Below are 24,299 nucleotides of genomic sequence, written 5' to 3'. Positions count from 1 at the left end.
CCAGTCACTCACTGGGTTTTTAGCAGAAAGTAAAAAGTAAGCCACTAATTGGCCTGTGTAAACAGGCAGTCGTCCAACTGCCTGTTTATTGTGAATGGAGGTGAGCAGCTGGAACGATTCCTGGCACGCGCAACCAACATTCACAGGACTATAGCAAGAGTCAGGTGGCAATCTCTGGGACGGCTGTGTAAAGGTACCTTAAGCCAATGAGAAGGTTGTACAAAATTAAGGCCCTTTTACCCAGGATGACTTGTTGGGCGCAGATGCCCAAAGGCTCGTCCCTCTGCTTTTACACAGGAAGGAGCATCGCTAGTGAATGGAGTCGGAGCGAGCCGGAGATCTGCCTCAGTTCACAGTAAACAGGCAGTAGTCCATAGATGGACTGCCTGTTCGTACGGGCCAATACATTGTTTAATTTTCTCATTCGTCATTCAGTCGGGGCAGGCATTTACAATGAACGATAATCGTTCAGATTCCCGACAGATGCAGAAATATGAATGATTTATTGGCCCAGGTCAACGGGCCCTTAGACTAGACAATCTTAATTGACAGATTTATCATTCAGTAGAGGTGCAGTGATGAATCCGGCACACTTTAACCCTTTGCAGTCCAATTTTGGATTCAGGATTTCCTAGGGGGTTTTCTCTTTCTGCCATTATACAATTAAGTCATCTGCTGGCTAGAGCCAGTACTGCTGTATGGGACATGTTGGAGAGGCCCCCAACAACAGAGTGGCCAGTAATGTACAGTAAGAATACCCTACCGGACGTCTTCCGACATTGGAGGCTGTACGATCCTCAATTAGACGTCAGACAGTGGATTGGAAAGGGTTAAAACGGAGTCCAACTATTAGATAGTACTAGTAAAGAAGCTCTACTGTTCCAAACACAAGTCATAGTTAAAAGGAAAATCTCCCCCTAAATTTGTTTTATTTTCATGAATTGTAGTCCCTTCAGAGTTAAATCTCGACCAGTCTAATATTCATGGACTCCCCGAAAGGTAAACCATCAATATTAAAGTTCTAGCAAACCCTTTTAAGTCTCAGCAGCAAACTGAAAAAGAACGACCCGTGGATGCCAAGCAATAAGAGTGAGGATCTCCAAAACAGTAATAAAGAAGGTGTGACTGTAGGCGGAGGCTGGATTTATACGCCGAGTTACTATATAAACGTCTATCAAAACCTGATGACCACATTATGTTGTATGTGAGATCCGCGGGGGCGGGACACTGAAAAGTGCATCCTTGCGTCATGCTCCACCCCCGCAGAGCAGCAGGGACCAGCTAACATTCATGCTCTACATAATAAAAAGTTGTCCATACACACTATAAGAAATGCCCAAATACACAAGAATGACAAGTTTTATACAATTGTTAAGACACAGGTTTAATGATATTGTAAGTCATTACAATCACTTATGAAGAAGGCTTCAATATAAACAGATATAAAAATAGAGATTTCCCTCAGGAATCCACAGTGCTTTCCTTGTCGGGCCCCATGACACCTCGATGGCTGACCTTTGGACAAAGCTAATGATTGACACCACAGGAGAGATACCCATGGGGAGAAGGGAAGTGCGATCATCACCTCTGTGGAGGGAGGACATGTCTGCTGAGCACTTGTGGCTCCGGAGGAGGAGCTCTCCACCCCAATTTCATCAGCAGAAAAATGGTGCTAATCGTACGCCAGAATTGTCAGAATTCCATAAACCACATTTTTACTTTTGCGCAAAATATAAAATCTATACAACTGTATATATCCACAAACAATTTGTTGAGAACTTAGTTTCGACTGGCGTAGAACCGGTCCCAATTCAGAGTGCGCTTATAGCAAATATATCAGGCTGTGGTTGGCCCTCTTCCTCGAAGCCGCCCCGCCCTGCACCTTTTAGAAAATTACAGAGGCAGCAGAAAAAGGGCAAAAAAAGAGAAAAAAAAAGTCCAATTTTTACTCAAGGAAAGCTTTCACATAAATGTGACTTCTGTACAACAGAATTCTGGCGTATAGACTTCCACAGATTCTCTTATTTAGCTCGATTTACAACGCAACACATTTTACCCTCCATTCACATCCAAAGCTGCGTTCAGTTTTTTTTGGCGGTCACCTGACAGACGCCTCTACACAGTGTGTGGAATAAACCCAGCATCTCTTAGTATGTGCCCTGTATGGACAATAAACAATAGAAAAATCTGAGGCTCTGGAGCCAAATGGAAGCGAGAAGAAATTTAAACGCAGCTTTAGAAGTGACTGGAGCATAATGTAACAAGACCAGTATAAAAGAATTACCAAATGTAAAACTACAGCTAACACTTTTAGGCCTCGTTTACATGGGCTACAAAATCATCGCTGTAGCGAGGAACGAGGCCTTAGAGGCTTCCTGCTTTGTACTTGGGTGCTCCTGGCCTCTTCCAAAAGGGCCTGTAGCTTTAGGCTGGGTTCACACGGGGCGTATTCCCGTCGGAAATCCCGTGGTTTGGCCGCAGCCGAAACCGCGAGATTTCCGACGGGAAGCCCGCGGCGGCTTTGAAACGGCCCGGCCGCTCGCTCTTCTGCTGCGGCCGGCGCTCCCATAGAGGAGAGCGCGGCGGAAGTAAACAATAAATAGACATGCTGCATCTTTTGAAACCGCGGCGGCCGCGGTTTCAGCCGGACTTACCGCAGCAGATTGGCCGTCCCGTGTGGACAAGATTTCTGAGAAATCTCGTCCACATGGCTGGCTAATCTCGAGATTAGCAGCCGCGGGCGGATTTGCCGTGGTGGAATTCCGCGGCAAAACCGCCCTGTGTGAACCCAGCCTTAAGGTTTGACTCAAGTCACAATAGATGACATACAGCAGGTGATGGATACACGGGGCCACACTAATCAAAGCTTTCCAATAGCAGGACCATTCTTGTTGCCCATAGCAACCAATCACAGCTCAGCTTTCTTTTTTCTATAGCAGTTTAAGAAATGCCTCCTACGCTCTGATTGGTTGCTGTGGGCAAGAAGGACAAGTCCTACTATTGATAAAGGAGGCCCAGCGTCACATCTTCAATAACATAATATAATCTTGTAGGCACTTTGCGATGGCGCAGATCACTTCCAGCAGTTCTCATGGGATTTGCCCTTTGGATACCATGTATGAAATAGGGAAGAGCGTCCTACAACACACGGTATATAGGGGCAATATGTCACTGACAGTGCAGAACTCAAGAGATATAGCCAACGCCTCCTCATACAATGCCGAGTATATATACTGGCACCAATCTAGAGATCTACTCACTGGACCCTAACTATGAGGTGCAGCTGACCCCTTATACCTCATGCATAAAGGTACAGAACCCTAAAGTGACCAGATGAAGGGGTTGGAAGTGCTCCATATGGGTTGCAAGTCAGTACTGGCGCTGGTGATATCACATTAGACAGATCAGTCTCTCCACAAACTGTAGGATGCATACATAGACAAAACTAAAAGGGACACTTATGTGACATACCCCCCCCCCCCATTTATTATGTAACCAGTCCCCCCGTATATATATATATATAAGGCCTCCTTTTCCTCAGATGAGTCATGTGATCTCATTTAGACCACCAGAGAATTACTTGGCTTTATGTTCTCTCAAGTCGTCAGTATTTCAGTGTGATATTACACGGACTGTACCCCACAAGCTCTTCATATGGGGGCAGAAAATCCTATCACAGTTACTCCTGATAATTAGACAATGAAGGAGGTCACATCTCATCCTCTTGACTGTATAATTATGGTCTATAGCTTATTTACATTAATATAAATATGAAAGGCAATGGCAGTATCCTCCCTGCAGGCAGAGATGGCACTGGCTCGAGCTGGTCATGTGATGCTCTGCTGCCAGGAGATTTAGCAGAGCACACAAAAAGTGAGCAGGTAGAAATCTCAGCATCAAGATGGTTCCAGATAAGTATCAGACTGGAGGCTACGCTGCATGGAAGTGACTGCAATATACATAGAAAATGTCCAGGGTTTGACAGGCAATCAGGTGAAGGGGGGCAAAGATGGGAAGTGTTTGCTCGTCTGAGTAGCCCTTTAAAAGGATTTATACTGCTGATCAGACCCTTTACAATTAAGATGTAAACAGAAGTTAATGGGAGCATCTACAAAAGTCCCATTAATAAAAGGGCGCACGAGCATGGATGCCCGATATGCAATTTAATGTAGAGTACTCGAGCGATCTTGACCAATCAGAGGTGCTGGATCCTTTAGCAGTATACAGGCAGAGAACTCAAAGTGATATGAACCCTCTTTGCTTCTACACCGGTCTTGTGGGGGCGCAGTGTAGATGTCGTAACATTGTGGGGGGTCTCTTTGGAAATTTGTGTCCTTTAAGGAAATTCTGTACAATACATAAAGAGTTAATATATGATATTTGATTTCAATAATACTAAATACTTTTTCTAGACTCTAAAAACCCATCCAGTCACGTGTCCGCCCCTTAAAAAAGGCCAGAGGCTAGAAGAAACGACGGCGCAGGACCAGTACTCATCCGCAGGCACAATAAATTAAAAGAAATAAATAATGATGGATTCTAAAGGAACGGCGCTGCGAGACGCCAACAGCCCGGCGCTGCGAGACGCCAACAGCCCGGCGCTGCGAGACGCCAACAGCCCGGCGCTGCGAGACGCCAACAGCCCGGCGCTGCGGGGCTCATAGAATAATATCTACTTACTGCATGGGGACAAGTCATGGACAACTGCACTGGGGATACTAACATGTGCTCTTTGGTTCAAGTGACCCCGTCAAGAGGAGGGCGTTCTAAACTACAGGGCAAAACTAGTGGGCACCGAGAGAACTGGCCGCGATGCCAAGACAGCGCTTCAGTCATCTTCCACCCAAACGCTTTCACTTCCTCTACCTTTATAGACTTTAACAAAATGAAGTGCAACCAATGGGGCAGATTTACTACTGAAAAGTTACCAGATTTCTGGCACAAATGGCCCCAGAGACCTGTCTTGCATGTCTTGCAGCACATTTTGGCCTCTTTCACATGGGCAACAGCGATATCGCCACCAGAAAAAAAAAATAAAAAAAAATAAAAAAAATCGCTTGAAATAAGCCCTACCCCAAAAATAAGCCTTGGATGTATTAAAATTAAAGGAATTAAAAAAAACAAAACATCACCTAACAGCAGCTGTCGGCTCCGCCGCACGTCTCCTCTTCAGCCACGCCAGACTTGCTTGTAGTTTTTAGCAAGCGCCTTCTGGTTTGGAGGTTCCAAATCACCGCCTCCAGGAAGTACTGGCTGTGATTGGTTTTTGGGCGACGTGGCACAGCCAATCACAGCTATTCAATGCAATGGCTGTGACTGGTTCATAAAGCACTGTGTGATTGGTTCTTGAGCGTCTCAGGTCAACCAATCACGGACAGCATTTCCTGGAGGCGGGGATTTTGAACCCCTGACCAGGAAGCACTGAGGGAAAACTACAAGCAGGTCTTCCAGAACAGCAGAGGAGACGTGCGGCGGGGCTGGAGAGCGGCGGTTAGGTGAAGTATTTTTTTTTAATGCAGCTAGGACTTCCTACTGTACATCTTGCATCGCACTGCATGAAAACAGCGTGCGATGCAACAGAAAGGAAGGCTGCATAAGGAAACATGGGCTACAAAACCTCACAAATCACAGAAATATTCAGCAACCTGCGACCCCCCCCCCCCCCCCCCCCGCCAAAACACGATTTAGTCGCCCATGTGAAATCGGCCTTATGGTGTGTTTTGACAAAACGGGAGGTGTCCTAGATGCGACATTTGGCAAAAATGTAGCCCAAATTTTGGTACAAAATCTTGCATAAACTAAGCCAACTGGCAGGTGGTGTAAAATGTGACTGAAGACGCACCAGGCGTATCATCCAACACGGTCACCATGATAATCTGCCACATGTTAAGACGGTCTTATCCAAGTTTGCACAATCTAACCATTGGACAGTGTTAGTAAATCTGCCCCTATGTTTTTATGAAGTGAAAGGGGACTTTCCATGAACCCTCTACAGCCCCTCTCTACCGAAGACCGGCCCCTCTCTACCGAAGACCGGCCCCTCTCCTACCGAAGACCGGCCCCTCTCCTACCGAAGGCCGGCCTCTCAATCACAATAGTCAAGACAGGCCATCCTGTACTGCAGTGCGTGACCGATAAGAGGACAACCATTATCTGCAGGTCCAGGTCTGTAGACCGGGGCAGGCAGAGCTCTTGGGTCACAGCAGGATATCCGCCATTGACAAATGACGTGTCAGGCGGTAACTAACACTAACTAAAAATGCCGTGCACAAGCCAATAAGGTAAGTGTCCCGGGTGTGCAGGTTGGTCCCTTATTGGTAGTAGCTTAGAGCAAGTAGCCCTGAGAATACTATATAGACTCTTCATCCAGCAGAAGCCCCGGACTCTATTCGGACCCCTCCCCCATAGTACCCTTAGGCCACTCTCACACGACTGTGTATAAAAGCGCTGTTTTGCTGCAGGCAGAGCTACGTTTTTACGCGTTTGTGTGCGTTTTTAATGAAGATTTTTTGCAGTAAAAACAGACAAGCGGATGATGTCACAACTCCGCAAAAACAGAATTATATATGGTCTACCTAAAATCTGCGCTGCACTAAAGCCGCAATTATTGAACGGCGATATAGCGAGGGATCACTGTAAGACCACCGGGTAATTAGTGATGCTGCTTACAAGGCGCTCCTGGTAACTAGTGATGCTGCTTACAAGGCGCTCCTGGTAACTAGTGATGCTGCTTACAAGGCGCTCCTGGTAACTAGTGATGCTGCTTACAAGACCCTCCTGGTAACTAGTGATGCTGCCTACAAGACCCTCCTGGTAACTAGTGATGCTGCTTACAAGGCGCTCCTGGTAACTAGTGATGCTGCCTACAAGACCCTCCTGGTAACTAGTGATGCTGCTTACAAGACGCTCCTGGTAACTAGTGATGCTGCTTACAAGACCCTCCTGGTATCTAGTGATGCTGCTTACAAGACCCTCCTGGTAACTAGTGATGCTGCTTACAAGACCCTCCTGGTAACTAGTGATGCTGCTTACAAGACCCTCCTGGTAACTAGTGATGCTGCTTACAAGACCCTCCTGGTAACTAGTGATGCTGCTTACAAGACCCTCCTGGTAATTAGTGATGCTGCTTACAAGACCCTCCTGGTAATTAGTGATGCTGCCTACAGGACGCTCCTGGTAATTAGTGATGCTGCCTACAGGACGCTCCTGGTAACTAGTGATGCTGCCTACAAGGCGCTCCTGGTAACTAGTGATGCTGCCTACAAGACGCTCCTGGTAACTAGTGATGCTGCTTACAAGACGCTCCTGGTAACTAGTGATGCTGCTTACAAGGCGCTCCTGGTAACTAGTGATGCTGCTTACAAGACGCTCCGGGTAACTAGTGATGCTGCTTACAAGACGCTCCTGGTAACTAGTGATGCTGCTTACAAGACGCTCCTGGTAACTAGTGATGCTGCTTACAAGATGCTCCTGGTAACTAGTGATGCTGCTTACAAGACGCTCCTGGTCTTTGAACCGTCTTGTAGAGTTTTGGCCTTCCCAGCACTACCGCTGCTGACCTCCAATGTGAAGTCTTTCAAGTTTCCATTCCTCTATTTTGCACATTACACAAACATAGACGACCCGCATCAGTTACTGTTCCCAGCAGGGGGCGCTTTTACATAATCGGATCCGACAGTCTATAACCCAGTAGTGAGTGATGACCACTTTAGCACAGGCTCCAAATGTCATGTCCTCATAGCTGCCTGTATATACAAGTGGAGAAAGTGTTACAAGTAGTCCGTAAAAGACACCGGAAGAGAAGTCGGAAAGCCGACAAGCTGATAAACCACTTCTGGATGCTGCCAGAGTACACAGAGCGGCCGGCAACAACTGGAGTCGTATAGGGAGCGGCGGCTTGGTAGAATGCCTTCTTGTTGAAAGGGTTCTTGGGGGAGAAAAAAAGCTGTTTACATAGCGTCCTGCGGCCCGGGACACCAGCGGGGTGGGAGCCATATCCTTCAGCCCCGTATCCTGTATGACAGCGGGCGCCTGAACAGCTGATTAATCACCAATTAAAATTGCCTTTAGGTTGTTATACAAAAATGAGAAGGCAGCTGCTTACATGACAATACCCTAAATATGTAGCGATTACTCTAGCAGCTCCAGGAATACCTGCATGTGACGAGGAGACCCAACTTCACTGACTACAAACCTACAAATTCAGAGTGCCGACAGGAAGAGGAATTTGCATCTCCGCAGCGCCAGAGCTGGACCATTAGCGGATGCCGCTAGGAGCAAGTGCAAGAACCTATCGGGGAGGGGGGGGGGGGGGGTCTACTGCATTGAAGTCTATGCGGGACAAGTTGGGTGTGAGTTGTGACCAAATATCCAACAGTGTTGGGTTTTCTTGGTGACCGTTGCATCGCTGTTGAGCAAAGTCATCAGACAATCACGGCCCACCAGCTTTATCACTCGGGCCCAAATGACGGGAGCACAGCCGTCACCAAAATATTACTGTTCGCGCTTATCTTAATACACAAACCTTACGCTCCAACCATGCACTTTATCTCAATTTTAGGGCAAGCCCCTGACAAAGCTATTTCAACACCAACATACCCATCACCCACTTCCGGATGCCGCAATAGGTTTAGGAATTCCCTAATATGGTTTGCAACGTCACGAGAACAGAAGTAAGCCATGATGGATAAGCGGACCCCTGCGGCCCACCCGCTTCATCCCTGTTCGGACTCGGCCGTACAGGATTAGCTCTACTGATCGCCATGTAATCCGCTATATCCAAAGTGTCAATTTCTAAGAAGAGAAACAAGTGGCTTGTAACGTTTCAGAATAAATATCCCCGGGGCGTCCGATGCTTCTATCAGCGGCCTATTAAATAACATATGAGGTTTTGTCTCGGGACACAAGACAAGTTCCAAAAAGCGTCTGGGTCAAACCGTAGGATTGTCATTAAGAAGGCTCGCGGAACTTCATCTCATCCCCAAAATGGATCTTTGATATTTAAGATTTCGGGAAATTAAAAAAAAAAAACAACTGCCAAATCCCAACACAACATTGCACATATTCAGAATGCCGCCCTTAAAGGGGTTGATGTAATCCTCCAATATGGTCAAGCATAAAAGGTTCACAAATATTTCGAATCCCTTGTGGTCGTTCTTTGTATTACTCTGGTTTTACGTCTTTTTCCGCTTTGTCCTTCACATTGCTCTGCTCCTGCGCCTTCCAGGAGTCGGGACTGTATCTGTGCTTGTACCCGTAGGGACGGAGATGATGCACCAGGTACTCCAACTGGTACATAGTCATCGAGTCCACATAGTGAAAGGAAACCGCCAGGTCAGAGCAGCAGCCGGGACCCTGAAACACAAGAACACAGCGAGACGGTGACACAACCATCTACAGAGAGCGTCTGCCAAATTTGACACATCCATCTACAGAGAGCGTCTGCCAAATTTCATGTTTGTATGACACCGGGAAGATGGAGAATTAGATACATAGTACATTACACAGGGGTGCCAATACTTTTGCACTTAGCATTGAATAATCGAGTTGTGGCCCCTTTATTTTTCATATTAAGGACCCAAAGAATGCTCCTGCCAAATTTCATGTTTGTACGACAGCGGGAAGTTACATTACATAGGGGTGCCAATACTTTTGCACTTAGCATTGAATTTTAGAGTTGTGACCCTGTTACTTTTCCTACTTAGGACCTAAAGAATGGTCCTGCTGATTTCATGTTTGTATGACACCGGGAAGTTAGAGAATTAGTGGCGAGTCAGTCAGTGAGGGCTTTCACAGATAGATAAGTAAAAAAAATGGTCTCTGCGGTAAAGGTCATTACAACACGCAACTAAATATCCGCTGTTGGATTGTTTTTGCAACAGTTGCTGCGCCGTTGTCACATGACGACGCTGCAGACAATCATTAGATGCTACACGTCACTGTGTAGCCCCAGTTTTACAAAAGAGTTTGCCAACACTGAGGGTTCGCCACTAACCACAGGAGAGGGAATAACTTTCTGATCACTAGGGGGCCGCAGCGATCCCCACTGACCCGACATTGATTTTAACAGGACTGCTAGAGATACGGGGGTGGACAAAAATATGGAAACATCATAGAAAATGAATGGGATTTTAGCCCTTAGGCTGAGCTGTCCTTTTGATCCCTGCTTGGCTGAAAGCTTTCCCACCAAATTTGTGTTAACTGCAATTTTTCCTCCGCAAGTGGAAATAGCAATTGATTTCCGCTCGTGTGCAGCAAGAATCACTTTTCCATAGCATGCTATGGAAGGTATTTGCTGCGACACCCAGAGGTGGACGCCCCCACCGGATTCTGCAATGCAAATCCAGTAGTGTGCAGCCGATGTAAGTTGCATGGAATGATAAATAATATTTCAATAAAGCATATGGAGACCGATTTTAAGGCATGCATTTTGTACAGCGTTTCCATATTTTTGTCCACCCCCTGTAAATGAGAGCTTGAATCGGGCCTTCTCCAGCAATCCAACTGAAATCAATAGTGCGGTATTGCACAGGTTTTGACCACCACACCATTCACTTGGAGACCTTCAGGACCTCCATTCTGGGGATCGTGGGGGTCCCAGCACTTAGACCCCCATCAATCTGAAAGTTATCCCCTCTCTTATGGGAAGAGGGATTGTTTTCAATGTTCAGTTTTGGCACAACCTCTCATGTCAACTTGAGCCATCGTCACAGCTTCCTTATTCTCCGCAGGTCGCCATGTACGTCCGGACCGCAGAACACTGAGTGTTACATACTTGTAGCGACCCAATACAAGGACAAGTGAAGGCCGGGACCGGAGAGCAAAGCAGAAACTGAAGGCCCAGTTCATGATGAAGTGAAAAAAACTGAACTATAAAAAGAACTAAAGTGGTTGGACCTGAATATCAAGTTATCCCCGATCCACAAGAACGCCCCAATTCATTCATCGTCCGCCATCCAGAGACAGGGGGCGCCATCGTTACAGCCCTGGGTCTGTTGGAACTAGGCGCTTGGCTGAAGGACATTTGGTCTCACGGCCCCCATTACATGTACGAGCTCTGACACCCACCGTCCCCTCTGTTTGCAGTGGTGTCACGAACAACAAAACTGGACGCTACGAAGTGGAACTGGATTGTCTTCAGTGATAAATCCAGGTTTCGTTTGGGCACTGACGACGGCCATGTTCATGTCTGGAGACCTCGTGGTGAGCGCTTCAGTCCTGCCTTTGCTGGGAGCGGCACACTGCCCCCTGCTGGTGTGATGGTCTGAGGGGCCATCACATACAACAGTTGTCACCCCCAGTAGTGGTATGAGGGACAATGACAGCTCAGCGATATGTTCAGGACATCCTGCACCACGTGTTCCTCTCATGACGGCTTCCAAGAGGCATCCAGCAGGATAATGCTTGGCCGCTCACACAAGGGTGTCATAGCAATGTCTCCACAACATTGTCTCACTTCTGTGCCCGCCCGGTCACCAGATTTATCACCAATAGAACATTTATGGGACCATCTGGGATACCAACTGCAACAGCATGCAAGTTAGCACAATCTAAATGCTCAGTCACAGCAAATGTGGAGCGATATGCTGCAGGATACCATAAAGAACCTGCCTTGTACCCAAACTAGAGGTGGTACAACAGGGTATTAGAGCCTCCATGCCCTCCTGTATCACATCTTGTATCCAAGCCAGAGGCGGTACAACAGGGTACTAGAGCCTCCATGCCTCTCGTATCACATCATGTATCCAAGCCAGAGGCAGACCAACAGGATACTAGAGCCTCCATGCCAGCCCGTATCACATCTTGTATCCAAGCCAGAGGCAGTACAACAGGGTACTAGAGCCTCCATGCCTGCCTGCATCACATCGTGTATCCAAGCTAGAGGTGGTACAACAGGGTGCTAGAGCCTTCATGCCCTGTGTCACATCTTGTATCTAAGCTAGAGGCGGTACAACAGGGTACTAGAGCCTCCCTACGAGGGATCAGTTTTCTGTAATACATTATCTATTAGACGGGGTGTGTCCAGACTTTTGCCTTGCCCTGTATATTAAAAAAAGCCTTAAAACTTTGTCCTCTTCAGATTAAAAGAAATAAAAAATGGAAAGCACTTCGACAGTAAGAGCGAAGTTAGCCGGGTCATTAGGGGTTAATACCCACATTTGGCGCCGACTAGATTCCTGTTTATGTTCTACTCCCGGAGAGCACATACTGACGGACACACGGCTCAGTAAAGCTCGGCTTCAGGGGCTTTTAGACGCACAACGATTGGAGCAAAAATCACTGATTTGTTGTGTTTTCCTATCGGAGAGAGAAACATGACAATCCTCCAACGTGGTCGCCTCATACGGAAACGCCGACTTGTGCAATGATTAATGGAAATCTGCTTTAATAGGTAACTTGTTGCTGTAAGTGCCCCTTAACCCGTGTTGTCACGGTTGCATGCCTTTACTGCAGGATGATGCTCCTCACACGTTATAGGGAGCGTGATAAGCATCATCCTGCTGACGCGGTGCAACTTCAGGCAGATTCATTTTTACATTTGGAGCATGCTCAGAGTGCAGAACTCATGCTCTGGCTGTTCATCATCGCCAAAAGCACGTTCTCTAGTTGCTCATTATTACTGGAGCATACTCCGATTGTACTGGCCGCGCTCCATCCAAAAGCAGGACTGAAAACAGAGCCTTAAAATGGCGGCGACCAACACAAAAACTACTATGCCACCCATCCTGGATGGACAGCTGTGCAGCATAGGAATGGATGTAGGAACATAAAGAATGCCGCTGTCAAATGCAAGAAAATCGCAGCGATATCGCATCGGTATTCTGTGCGATTTTGCTGCGCTTTCTCGCAGCAATATCGCGATTTTGTACGCTCTTTTGCAAGTATTTTCAAAAAAAGAAAGGGGAGGAGAATCTTGAAATATAAGCCATACCCCGAAAATAAGCCCTAGCTGCATGAAAAAAAAAAAAAGAAGCGCTGTTAGGTCGCCGCACATCCCCTCTGCATCTCCAGCGCTTGTTTGAAGTCCTCTGGCAGAGCTTCCTGGTCAGGAGTTTGAAAGATCCTCGCCTCCAAATAGCTCTGCCTCTGATTGGTTCTCGAGTGCTGCGGCTCAGCCAGTCAGAGCTGGAACTCGAAAACCAATCACAGCCAGCAATTCCTGGAGCCCGGGATTTTGAACTTCCAATCTAGGTGCTGACAGGAGACTTCAAACATCACTAATGTAAAGGAACCCATAGGAAAGTATGGGCTTCACATACATGCAGTTTGTAGCGCGTCCCATCGCAAGAAAATTATGCGATTTTTTTTTTCACCCATGTGAAACTGGCCTAAAGGCAGTCCTCATGGTGATAACTATGATTTATGGTGTGATCTGGTGGTCTGTACCGAGTGGGGTGAAGGACACCCTCCCTCTACGGGCTGTTCATGATTGGATCAGCTGGATCCTGAGCGCTCCAGCAGGTCACATGATGTCACAGATTACTCTGGGAGTACTCCAACAATGTGATAATGAATATGCCTTAAGCATGCTGTACTGTATGATCACAATGACCCCCAACTGCCCCTCACCCATTAGGCAGATTCCTTCCCGTCCTTCCTTTAGATTTCCCATTCTCGTACCATTTACGCCTGGTTCTTAGCCTACACTAAAGACTCGGGCGTTTTTAATCACTTTCCACCGCACCCTTTTTATTTCTCAGGTTTTCATTTTTCTTTCCCGCTTTGAACTTTTTGTTCTTATTCTGGCGACAAAGCTGCACGAGGGCTTGTTTTGGGCGGAACGGGTTGTATTTTGAGTTGATACAATTAAACGAATTATATAATGTATTGCAAAACTTTTAAAAACTTGTAAATGGGACGAAATAAAAAACAGCAACTGTAGCATTTTTGTTTTGCTTTTACGGCATTAAAGGGGTTTTCCAGTGAAATACTATGGATGACCCATCATCAGGATAGGTCATCAATAGTTGATCGGCTGGGTTCTGTCACTTGGGTCCCTGACCGATCAGCTGAGCAGGCGCATGCTGTCAGCGCCGCAAATACACAGAGGTCGGAGCAGAAGCAAGGGGAGTCTCCGCACAGACCTCTGTATAGTGGCCAGCGCCTGCAACTGCAGTACGGCTGGCGTTGATTTCAATGTGAGCCGTGCCTGCAGTTACAAGTGCCCGCCACTACACAGAGGTCGGGGCGGAGCCTTCCCCTGCTTCCGCTCCGACCCCTGTGTATTTACGGTGCTGATAGCATGCGCCTGCTCAGCTGATCGGTCGGGGGCCCGAGAGACAGACTCCAGCCGATCAACTATTGATGACCTATCCTGATGATGGGTCATCCATAGTATTTCACTGGAAAACCCCTTTAACTGCAACAAAAAAAACATGACATGTGATCTTTATTGGGGGTCAGTACAAGGACAGCGATACCAGATTTAAAGTTTATGTAGTACTATTTTTTTAAATGCTTTCTGCGCCATCTTTTGACCCCATCACCCTTATTTTTTCATCGATGGGGCTTGTCTTTTGGAGGTGATTTGCACTTCCTATCGATATCATATAACTTTTTGAACTTTTTTAAGATTTCAAGAACTTTTTTCTGCAATGAAGAGTTTCCATAAGTTTGAACATGCGCTAAAGTCCCCTACACACTGTCGCTATCCTTTTAGTAGCAAGGACCTGGCAAACTCCCTGTAAAACCGCCACGTGTAAACACAGCCAATCCCGTACCTGCTGCCAGGGCAGCTCTACCACAACGCTTCTGTTTGTAGGCGATAATATATAAAAGGGTTAACCTGCACAGCAAGCAGAGACAAGTCCCTTTCCGGCCCTAGATTACTACCCACACGTTCCACTGGCGTCCTGGGAGGTGTCAACGCGGAAGCCAAAAGTCACGCTAGGTGAGCTCCGATGCATGCACTGCTCACAGATTAGTTCTAGTTACTAGGTGAAAGTCAACTATAAAACCCTTAATCCCTCCAAGCAGCTTACATCACAACACCCTGAGCCTCACCTCGATGGCGGGATAGTAGTTGTAATTCCAGTACCAGAAAGTCTTTGGCAAATATCCCTGGATGAGATGATGCTCCGGGACGAACGGGTGGAAGGTCTCCTTCCCGCTGGTATCTCTGGAATCTCCAGCCTTGACGTTAATGTTCTCCATGCACTTCCCGAGCGCCAGGTCTTCCACGGATGAGCTATGCGTACACTTCTCCTCCTTGAAGGCGTTCACGAACCTTACTAAGGCTTCCTTGCTGAGTACGTAGCCAGCCCCTCCACTCATATAGCCCTGTTTAACATAAGGCTTGAACCTCCGACCAAAATAAATGGGTTCTTCCGGGGTGTGTTTTGACAAAAGCCACCGTAGGTTGTCCACCACAACGTAGGTATCATCGTCCGCTTTCATGAACCAATCAGCATCGTTCAGGTGGTGGTCGTGGACGTACTGGAAGGCTTTGATGGTTTTCCAGTAGAGCTGGTCCCGTCCTTCCTTGGTATCAAGTCCCACGGTGGGAAAGTCTTTGTTTTCTTCAGAACTCATATATAACACCTTATTGCACCTCTGGGCCCACGTAGCCTTTACGTGTTTTGTCTTCTTGTCTAGGTTTTGGGGGCCGGTCATGACCCAGCACAGGATCCTCACCTTTTTGAAGAGGTCTTCAGAAACATGGATGTCCTCATCTGAAGAAGGAGACAGACAAAGAGGTTTATGAACACTGTAGACAAGTGTCCTCCAACAGGAGATTGTCCAGCCGTTGCTAAACTACAACTCCCAAGACGCAACTGTCAAGGCTTGCTGGGAGTTGTAGTTTTGCAAGAGGCGGAAAGCTACAGCTTGAAAATTGTAGCTGTAGACCAGAGATTGTCAAGTTTAGAAAACCCATTTCCATGGCTAGAAATTTGAACACCTACCACCAGGTTTCGCCATAGAGTAGAACAAATAACTGGAGGTTTCTGCAGGGGAACACTTTTTGATCGGCTAAGGGCCCACCCAGAAGGGTGCTGTCCGTGTATTTCATGGACAACACAGAGTCCCATTATAGCCAATTAACCAATACACAAGGACATTTTTTTTCGCAGACTAGAATCGGACAAGCAACGCCCACTGCCTACAGGTATCGGACCGCGTACAGATGTGTGTTCATGTGCCAGACGATGCGGGTTGCGTCCAAGAATCTCGAACAACCTGCATGCACCCATCTGAATCGGCTCTTATTGTCAATGGACCCTTCCAAGTTGGGCAAAGTGGAGAATCCCCTCAAAGAGGGTGTCCCACGTACATCCCCTTATCTGATCCAATCATAAATGTTATACAGGGTCTGTCCACTAGGAGCCTCATCTTGCTCAGAATGAGCATATACCCTCCCTCTCCAGAAACGAATGGGAGTGCCAAAGACTAAGAATGGTGTATGGTCTTCCAACTAATCAAAAACAGATTTGAGGCCCCATCGATAACAGAGGTCAAACTTTTAGGACTTCTCTGACAGGTCATAAAAGCGGGACGTTTCCTTTTAGAAGTCATAGCCTAGCCGATGTGTTGGATACATTGCTGCCTCTCTATGGGTCTTCGATAACGGGACCTTCTGGATTTTCTCGTCAGATGCTTGGGTGTAATGGTACTTTTCGGCTGTGAGCAGCCAATGTCAGGCTGCACTCATAAAGGGCAACATCGCTGCAGAAAACACTAATAACTATTGAGAAGCAAAAAATAGTAATGTTTTTGATGTAACTTTCATGCTTACTGGTCAAGTTCAGTGTAGGCTGTGGCCCTATAGGAGTGTACACTGTGTAGGTGAACAGCTCTGCCCTACTATAAGTGGGCTGCACATCCCGCCCGTCACTGCCACATCTACCCATTGTTCACACTGTGCAAACACCAGGTCTCTGCAGTAGAGAGGAGGACGTGGCACACAGCACTGAAGGAGACTGGAACCAGAATGCCCTTTAACCCCTTCAGTGGCAGGTTTATTACTACCATGTCTTGCCTCACAGAGCAGGTTTTTTAAATGAGTCAACAATGCAAATTAATCTCGCAAGTACTTATTATATTATTGTGTATATATATTTATATATATACATACATACATACTTATAAATAACCGCCCCCCTTTCCCTGGAAAATTTCAGATGACAGCTCAGTGCTCTGCACATTTCAGCACTAGAGCTGTCCACGGAAATCTTCTGGGGTTTAACTGCATGGTCAGTGCAGCAAGCCCCGGAGATTTTCTGGGTGTGCCACTAAAAGGGTTAAAGGGGTTGTGCCAAGAAATAAAGTTATCCCCTATACACAGGCTAAGGGATAACTTCATGATCAGTGCCGGTCCGACCACTGGGACCTGAGAATGGGGGTCCCAAAAGTCCCCACATGAATGAAGCCCATATTTTTTGCAATGAATAAAAGGAAAGTTGTAAGAGGAGGAAAAAGGCACAATTTGGATTTTTTTTTATTCTAAAGCAAAAAAATAAAAACCAACCATTTCCACAGTTGTAAGCAGCACTCTATCCTGGGAGCCGGGAACCATGGCAGTGGGAGGGGTGTCCGTACTTATATGGAAGAACCCCTTTAATTAGCTTTCAATTTCTCACTATTTGCAGTCAGTAAATGGTTAAAACTAAATCCAAATTCTATTAGAAAGTGGCAGAACTTGCTAAAATTTCCTATGAAGGAACATGGATGTGATAGAGGGGGTCCCAAGTGGGAGACCCTATGTGAGGCAGCTGGAGGACTATCATGTAGGACTATGTTTCCCCTGCAGTAGCTGAAGATCGGGGGTCTCAGGAGAGTCTGAAGGCCACTTTATATGGAACCCGACAGCCGGTCTGTGACTGGAGGCAGAGCGGGCGCTGGGGGTCCCGTCCGTCTGCCCACCACCAATCACTGCAAACAGGAACGACTGCCTATTTACACGGCCTGATATCGCGCTCGCCAACACGTGATTTCCCTGCGGATGTGAGGCGCTTTTATCTCAAAACCGCCTTGCATCACTTCGGGGAGGTTGCTGTCAGCCACAGTGGAGGATCGTAAACTTTCTCCCATTGTTTTCTAGCATGTGACGCAATACTGTCGCCGGCCCCATTGGAAACCGTGGGCGATGTGATGCGACGGCACGCCCAAAGATAGGATGTGCCACGATGTTTTCCCCTGCATACCACCAGGAAATAAAAAAAAACAACCCACCCGTGTATAGACCCATTCAAAAGAATATGGCTCACATTCATGAGTCTCCCATGGCTCCATCGCGGGTCATGTGTTTTTTCTTCTGGCGGTGCGGGCGACTTATCCTGCAAGAATACGGGCGCATCGGTGCCCTTATTCGCCCGTGTGACTGAGCCCTATATCTGCAGGCAAATCCGTGTAAGAACTATGACGCTCAGCCTCCAATTTCGGTTTTGGATTATCAAACTCCCGACTGGACGCGCCCGCTGGGGGAGGGAATAAATCAAAGGGTTTACGCCAATTTTCAGGTGAAAAATAGTTGAAAAATTTTGGCACACTTGAGATTTGCGCATTAAAGGCAACACGTCACGACCCGCTATAAACTAAGTTGGCGCTGTTAGGGGACATGATGGGAAGCCGGGGGACGTAGTTTTTAATACTCGCCGGTTCCCGCAATCCAGCGGCACAAAAATCTGACAGCGTGCGCTTCTCGTTTGGGAGAGTCTGATTTTCACGCGCCGCCGGTACTGCAGAGGGCGACACCGCCGGTTCACAGTCAAGTATAAAAAAAATATACATCCCCGGCTCCCGGTCACGTCCCCTAATAGAACCGTAACTTAAGGTGCTTTTACACGGAACGTATTTGCGCGATCCAGCATCGCGTACTTGCTGCGGGCCGCCGATCTTAGTGGGCATGCACACGTAACACGTGCCAAGATAGAACATGCTGCCATCTTTATTGCGGACATATTTCATGCAATCTGTGATCGGCGGCATGGGAGCCTACGGCAGACTGGCACAGCGTATTCAGTGCGCAAAACCCGCGCTCGGAAAACTGTGTACAACACGGTCGTGTGAAGGAGCCCCAACCAGGAGGCAGTCGGTGGGTGCACAGTAAACGGACCAACAGGAGATACGGAGGCATTACTATATACCCATATAGATCACAGCATGTCACACCGACCCTGGCAGGACCTCCACGCCCCGAACACGCCCGCGCCCAACCAGAATCTGCTTCTTGGCTCTGCCCGTCTGATTCACACGGCCAGAAGCTATAATTGTGCAACTAATGTCACATTTTCCACACCGCCCCCTGCTAGATGTTACATGACCGCGGCGGACAGCCTGTCACGCCACGCGCCAATCAGAGGGGCCACCAACTACATGTCCTCACAGGGAGAAGACAGTGGGCATGGAGGCTGTGAAGCTTCACCCTCACAGACCTCCTCCGTTTTATTACTGAGCTACAACGTGGGGAGGCGAGACAGACCGGACCATGCCCAAGACAGTACCTCCATAGCAACCAGGTCTCTATAGAAGGGGGGGGGGAACGACTCATCAGGGGGGTGGTCTCTAGACACTCATTTGGGGGGGGGGGGGGGGGTCTATATATGAGGGTTATCAGCACTCATTGGGGGGGGTCGTCTCTATATTCAGGGGGTGTCAGGACTTATCAGGGGGGTCTATATACAGCGGGGATCTGGACTCATCGGGGGGGTCAGGACTCATCAGGGGGGGGGTCGTCTCTATATACAGGGGGTGTCAGGACTCATCAGGGGGGTCGTCTCTATATACAGGGGGGGTCAGGACTCATCAGGGGGGGGGTGTCGTCTCTATATACAGGGGATGTCAGGACTCATCGGGGGGGGGGTCGTCTATATACAGGGGGTGTCAGGACTCATCAGGGGGGGTCTCTATATACAGTTGGTGTCAGGACTCATCAGGGGGGGATGTCAGGACTCATCAGGGGGGGTCTCTATATACAGGGGGTGTCAGGACTCATCGGGGGGGGTTCTATATACAGGGGATGTCAGGACTCATCGGGGGGTCTCTGTATACGGGGGGTGGTGTCAGGACTCATCAGGGGGGGTCTCTATACATGGGGTGTCAGAACTCATCAAGGGGGTCTCTGTATACAGGGGGGGGCTCAGGACTCATCAGTGGGGTCTCTATACAGGGGGTGTCAGGACTCATCAGGGAGGTCTCTATACAGGGGGTGTAAGGACTTATTAGGGGGGGTCTCAGGACTCATCAGGGGGGGTCTCTATATACAAGGGGTGTCAGGACTCATGGGGGGGGTCTCTATATACAAGGGGTGTCAGGATTCATCAGTGGGGTCTATATACAGGGGGGTGTCAGGATTCACCACGGGGAGGGAGGGGGATCTGTGTATACAGGGGGGCCAGGACTCACCCGGTCAGTCTCTGTATACAGGGGGGGGTCAGGACTCATCTGCGGGATCTCTGTATACAGGGGGGGGTCAGGACTCACCCGGTCAGTCTCTGTGTACAGAGGGGGTCAGGACTCATCTGCGGGGTCCCTGTGTACAGAGGGGGTCAGGACTCATCTGCGGGGTCCCTGTGTACAGAGGGGGTCAGGACTCATCTGCGGGGTCCCTGTGTACAGAGGGGGTCAGGACTCATCTGCGGGGTCCCTGTGTACAGAGGGGGTCAGGACTCATCTGCGGGGTCCCTGTGTACAGAGGGGGTCAGGACTCATCTGCGGGGTCCCTGTGTACAGAGGGGGTCAGGACTCATCTGCGGGGTCCCTGTGTACAGAGGGGGTCAGGACTCATCTGCGGGGTCCCTGTGTACAGAGGGGGTCAGGACTCATCTGCGGGGTCCCTGTGTACAGAGGGGGTCAGGACTCATCTGCGGGGTCCCTGTGTACAGAGGGGGTCAGGACTCATCTGCGGGGTCCCTGTGTACAGAGGGGGTCAGGACTCATCTGCGGGGTCCCTGTGTACAGAGGGGGTCAGGACTCATCTGCGGGGTCCCTGTGTACAGAGGGGGTCAGGACTCATCTGCGGGGTCCCTGTGTACAGAGGGGGTCAGGACTCATCTGCGGGGTCCCTGTGTACAGAGGGGGTCAGGACTCATCTGCGGGGTCCCTGTGTACAGAGGGGGTCAGGACTCATCTGCGGGGTCCCTGTGTACAGAGGGGGTCAGGACTCATCTGCGGGGTCCCTGTGTACAGAGGGGGTCAGGACTCATCTGCGGGGTCCCTGTGTACAGAGGGGGTCAGGACTCATCTGCGGGGTCCCTGTATACAGAGGGGGTCAGGACTCATCTGCGGGGTCCCTGTATACAGAGGGGGTCAGGACTCATCTGCGGGGTCCCTGTATACAGAGGGGGTCAGGACTCATCTGCGGGGTCCCTGTATACAGAGGGGGTCAGGACTCATCTGCGGGGTCCCTGTATACAGAGGGGGTCAGGACTCATCTGCGGGGTCCCTGTATACAGAGGGGGTCAGGACTCATCTGCGGGGTCCCTGTATACAGAGGGGGTCAGGACTCATCTGCGGGGGTCCCTGTATACAGAGGGGGTCAGGACTCATCTGCGGGGTCCCTGTATACAGAGGGGGTCAGGACTCATCTGCGGGGTCCCTGTATACAGAGGGGGTCAGGACTCATCTGCGGGGTCCCTGTATACAGAGGGGGTCAGGACTCATCTGCGGGGTCTCTGTATACAGAGGGGTCAGGACTCATCTGCGGGGTCTCTGTATACAGGGGGGTCAGTCTCTGTATACAGGGGGGTCAGTCTCTGTATACAGGGGGGTCAGTCTCTGTATACAGGGGGGTCAGTCTCTGTATACAGGGGGGTCAGTCTCTGTATACAGGGGGGTCAGTCTCTGTATACAGGGGGGTCAGTCTCTGTATACAGGGGGGTCAGTCTCTGTATACAGGGGGGTCAGTCTCTGTATACAGGGGGGTCAGTCTCTGTATACAGGGGGGTCAGTCTCTGTATACAGGGGGGTCAGTCTCTGTATACAGGGGGGTCAGGACTCACCCGGTCAGTCTCTGTATACAGGGGGGTCAGGACTCACCCGGTCAGTCTCTGTATACGGGGGGGTCAGGACTCACCCGGTCAGTCTCTGTATACGGGGGGGTCAGGACTCACCCGGTCAGTCTCTGTATACGGGGGGGTCAGGACTCACCCGGTCAGTCTCTGTATACGGGGGGGTCAGGACTCACCCGGTCAGTCTCTGTATACGGGGGGGTCAGGACTCACCCGGTCAGTCTCTGTATACGGGGGGGGTCAGGACTCACCCGGTCAGTCTCTGTATACGGGGGGGTCAGGACTCACCCGGTCAGTCTCTGTATACGGGGGGGTCAGGACTCACCCGGTCAGTCTCTGTATACGGGGGGGGTCAGGACTCACCCGGTCAGTCTCTGTATACGGGGGGGTCAGGACTCACCCGGTCAGTCTCTGTATACGGGGGGGTCAGGACTCACCCGGTCAGTCTCTGTATACGGGGGGGTCAGGACTCACCCGGTCAGTCTCTGTATACGGGGGGGTCAGGACTCACCCGGTCAGTCTCTGTATACGGGGGGGTCAGGACTCACCCGGTCAGTCTCTGTATACGGGGGGGTCAGGACTCACCCGGTCAGTCTCTGTATACGGGGGGGTCAGGACTCACCCGGTCAGTCTCTGTATACGGGGGGGTCAGGACTCACCCGGTCAGTCTCTGTATACGGGGGGGTCAGGACTCACCCGGTCAGTCTCTGTATACGGGGGGGTCAGGACTCACCCGGTCAGTCTCTGTATACGGGGGGGGTCAGGACTCACCCGGTCAGTCTCTGTATACGGGGGGGTCAGGACTCACCCGGTCAGTCTCTGTATACGGGGGGGTCAGGACTCACCCGGTCAGTCTCTGTATACGGGGGGGTCAGGACTCACCCGGTCAGTCTCTGTATACGGGGGGGTCAGGACTCACCCGGTCAGTCTCTGTATACGGGGGGGTCAGGACTCACCCGGTCAGTCTCTGTATACGGGGGGGTCAGGACTCACCCGGTCAGTCTCTGTATACGGGGGGGTCAGGACTCACCCGGTCAGTCTCTGTATACGGGGGGGTCAGGACTCACCCGGTCAGTCTCTGTATACGGGGGGGTCAGGACTCACCCGGTCAGTCTCTGTATACGGGGGGGTCAGGACTCACCCGGTCAGTCTCTGTATACGGGGGGGTCAGGACTCACCCGGTCAGTCTCTGTATACGGGGGGGTCAGGACTCACCCGGTCAGTCTCTGTATACGGGGGGGGGTCAGGTCTCACCCGGTCAGTCTCTGTATACGGGGGGGTCAGGTCTCACCCGGTCAGTCTCTGTATACAGGGGGGGTAAGGACTCACCCGGTCAGTCTCTGTATACAGGGGGGTCAGGACTCACCCGGTCAGTCTCTGTATACAGGGGGGTCAGGACTCACCCGGTCAGTCTCTGTATACAGGGGGGTCAGGACTCACCCGGTCAGTCTCTGGTGTACCCGAGGGCTGTCAGGACTTACCGTGGTGCTGCTGGGCATCGGCATTGAAGTCCATGATGTGGCCGGGCAGCTGCTGCTGGTGGTGGTCGTGCTGCTCGTTGTGCTGCCCGTGGGGGTCGTTGTGCAGGATGTCGGCCAGCGGCTCATCCTTCTCCTGCAGGGCGATGCTGACGATCACGTAGCAGAAGATGAAGCCGATGGCCAGGCCGAACAGGAAGGTGGCGAGACTCAGCACCGACTTGTTGGCGGCCATTTCCAGGATCTCCCGGCCCCGGGCGCCGTCACATCGCGGACTGGCCGATCACTCAGCTCTCCGGTCTCCTCCGCCGCGCAGGCCACGCCCCCCGGAGCCATCAGATGACGCTCTCTCCGGGGACGAAGAGGTTAAACCGCTCTCAGGTATTAGCCGGCTGCTTCCTTGCGTCTGACGTCATCACGCCCAACCGAGAGGGATGGGGACTCGTCACGTGACGGCGGTCTGTCAATCATCTGCTGGCAGCTTCACAACCGGTTAGACACGGCAGTAGGCAGCGAGCCAGTTGGGCGGTCAGGCAGGCAGCTGTGTTGGGCGCCGGGATGTCGTGGGACGAATGGCATTTACTAAGAGCGCTCTGCCGATCTGCACCCATGACGACAAACATCCGACAATCCGGCATCAGATTATCTGATTAACCCTTAAGGAAACAGGACATTTCTTTTTTGTGAGGGGGGGGGGGGGGGATTTCTGGTTTTTCCTCCCCACTTTCATGAATCCTAACTCTTAAAGGAGATGTCTCGAGGAAGCAGTGATTTTTTTTATTGCCCAGTCCCCCTAATTAAGCACACATTACTAAGCCCCCCTGTAAATGACTTTTCTAGCTGGTTTGTACTTACAGTTCCAGCGTTTCAGCAACTT

General features: G+C 49.9%; 1 protein-coding gene across 1 annotated transcript; it reads right to left on the bottom strand.

Moving 5' to 3' along the window:
* Positions 1-1,358: 1,358 nt before the first annotated feature.
* Positions 1,359-23,834, bottom strand: LOC136586838 (glycoprotein-N-acetylgalactosamine 3-beta-galactosyltransferase 1-like). The gene is made up of 3 exons (XM_066585085.1): positions 23,426-23,834; positions 15,004-15,671; positions 1,359-9,354 (listed from the first exon to the last, which is right to left on the bottom strand). The coding sequence occupies exons 1-3, from the start codon at positions 23,655-23,657 to the stop codon at positions 9,163-9,165; spliced, it is 1,092 nt and encodes a 363-aa protein (XP_066441182.1). The 5' UTR covers positions 23,658-23,834; the 3' UTR covers positions 1,359-9,162.
* Positions 23,835-24,299: the final 465 nt, after the last annotated feature.

The sequence above is a fragment of the Eleutherodactylus coqui genome, chromosome 12, assembly GCF_035609145.1.
Source record: "Eleutherodactylus coqui strain aEleCoq1 chromosome 12, aEleCoq1.hap1, whole genome shotgun sequence".
NCBI classification, from domain to species: domain Eukaryota; kingdom Metazoa; phylum Chordata; class Amphibia; order Anura; family Eleutherodactylidae; genus Eleutherodactylus; species Eleutherodactylus coqui.
The sequence above is the reverse complement of the archived record's forward strand: the minus strand, read 5'-3'. Positions and strand labels throughout refer to the sequence as shown.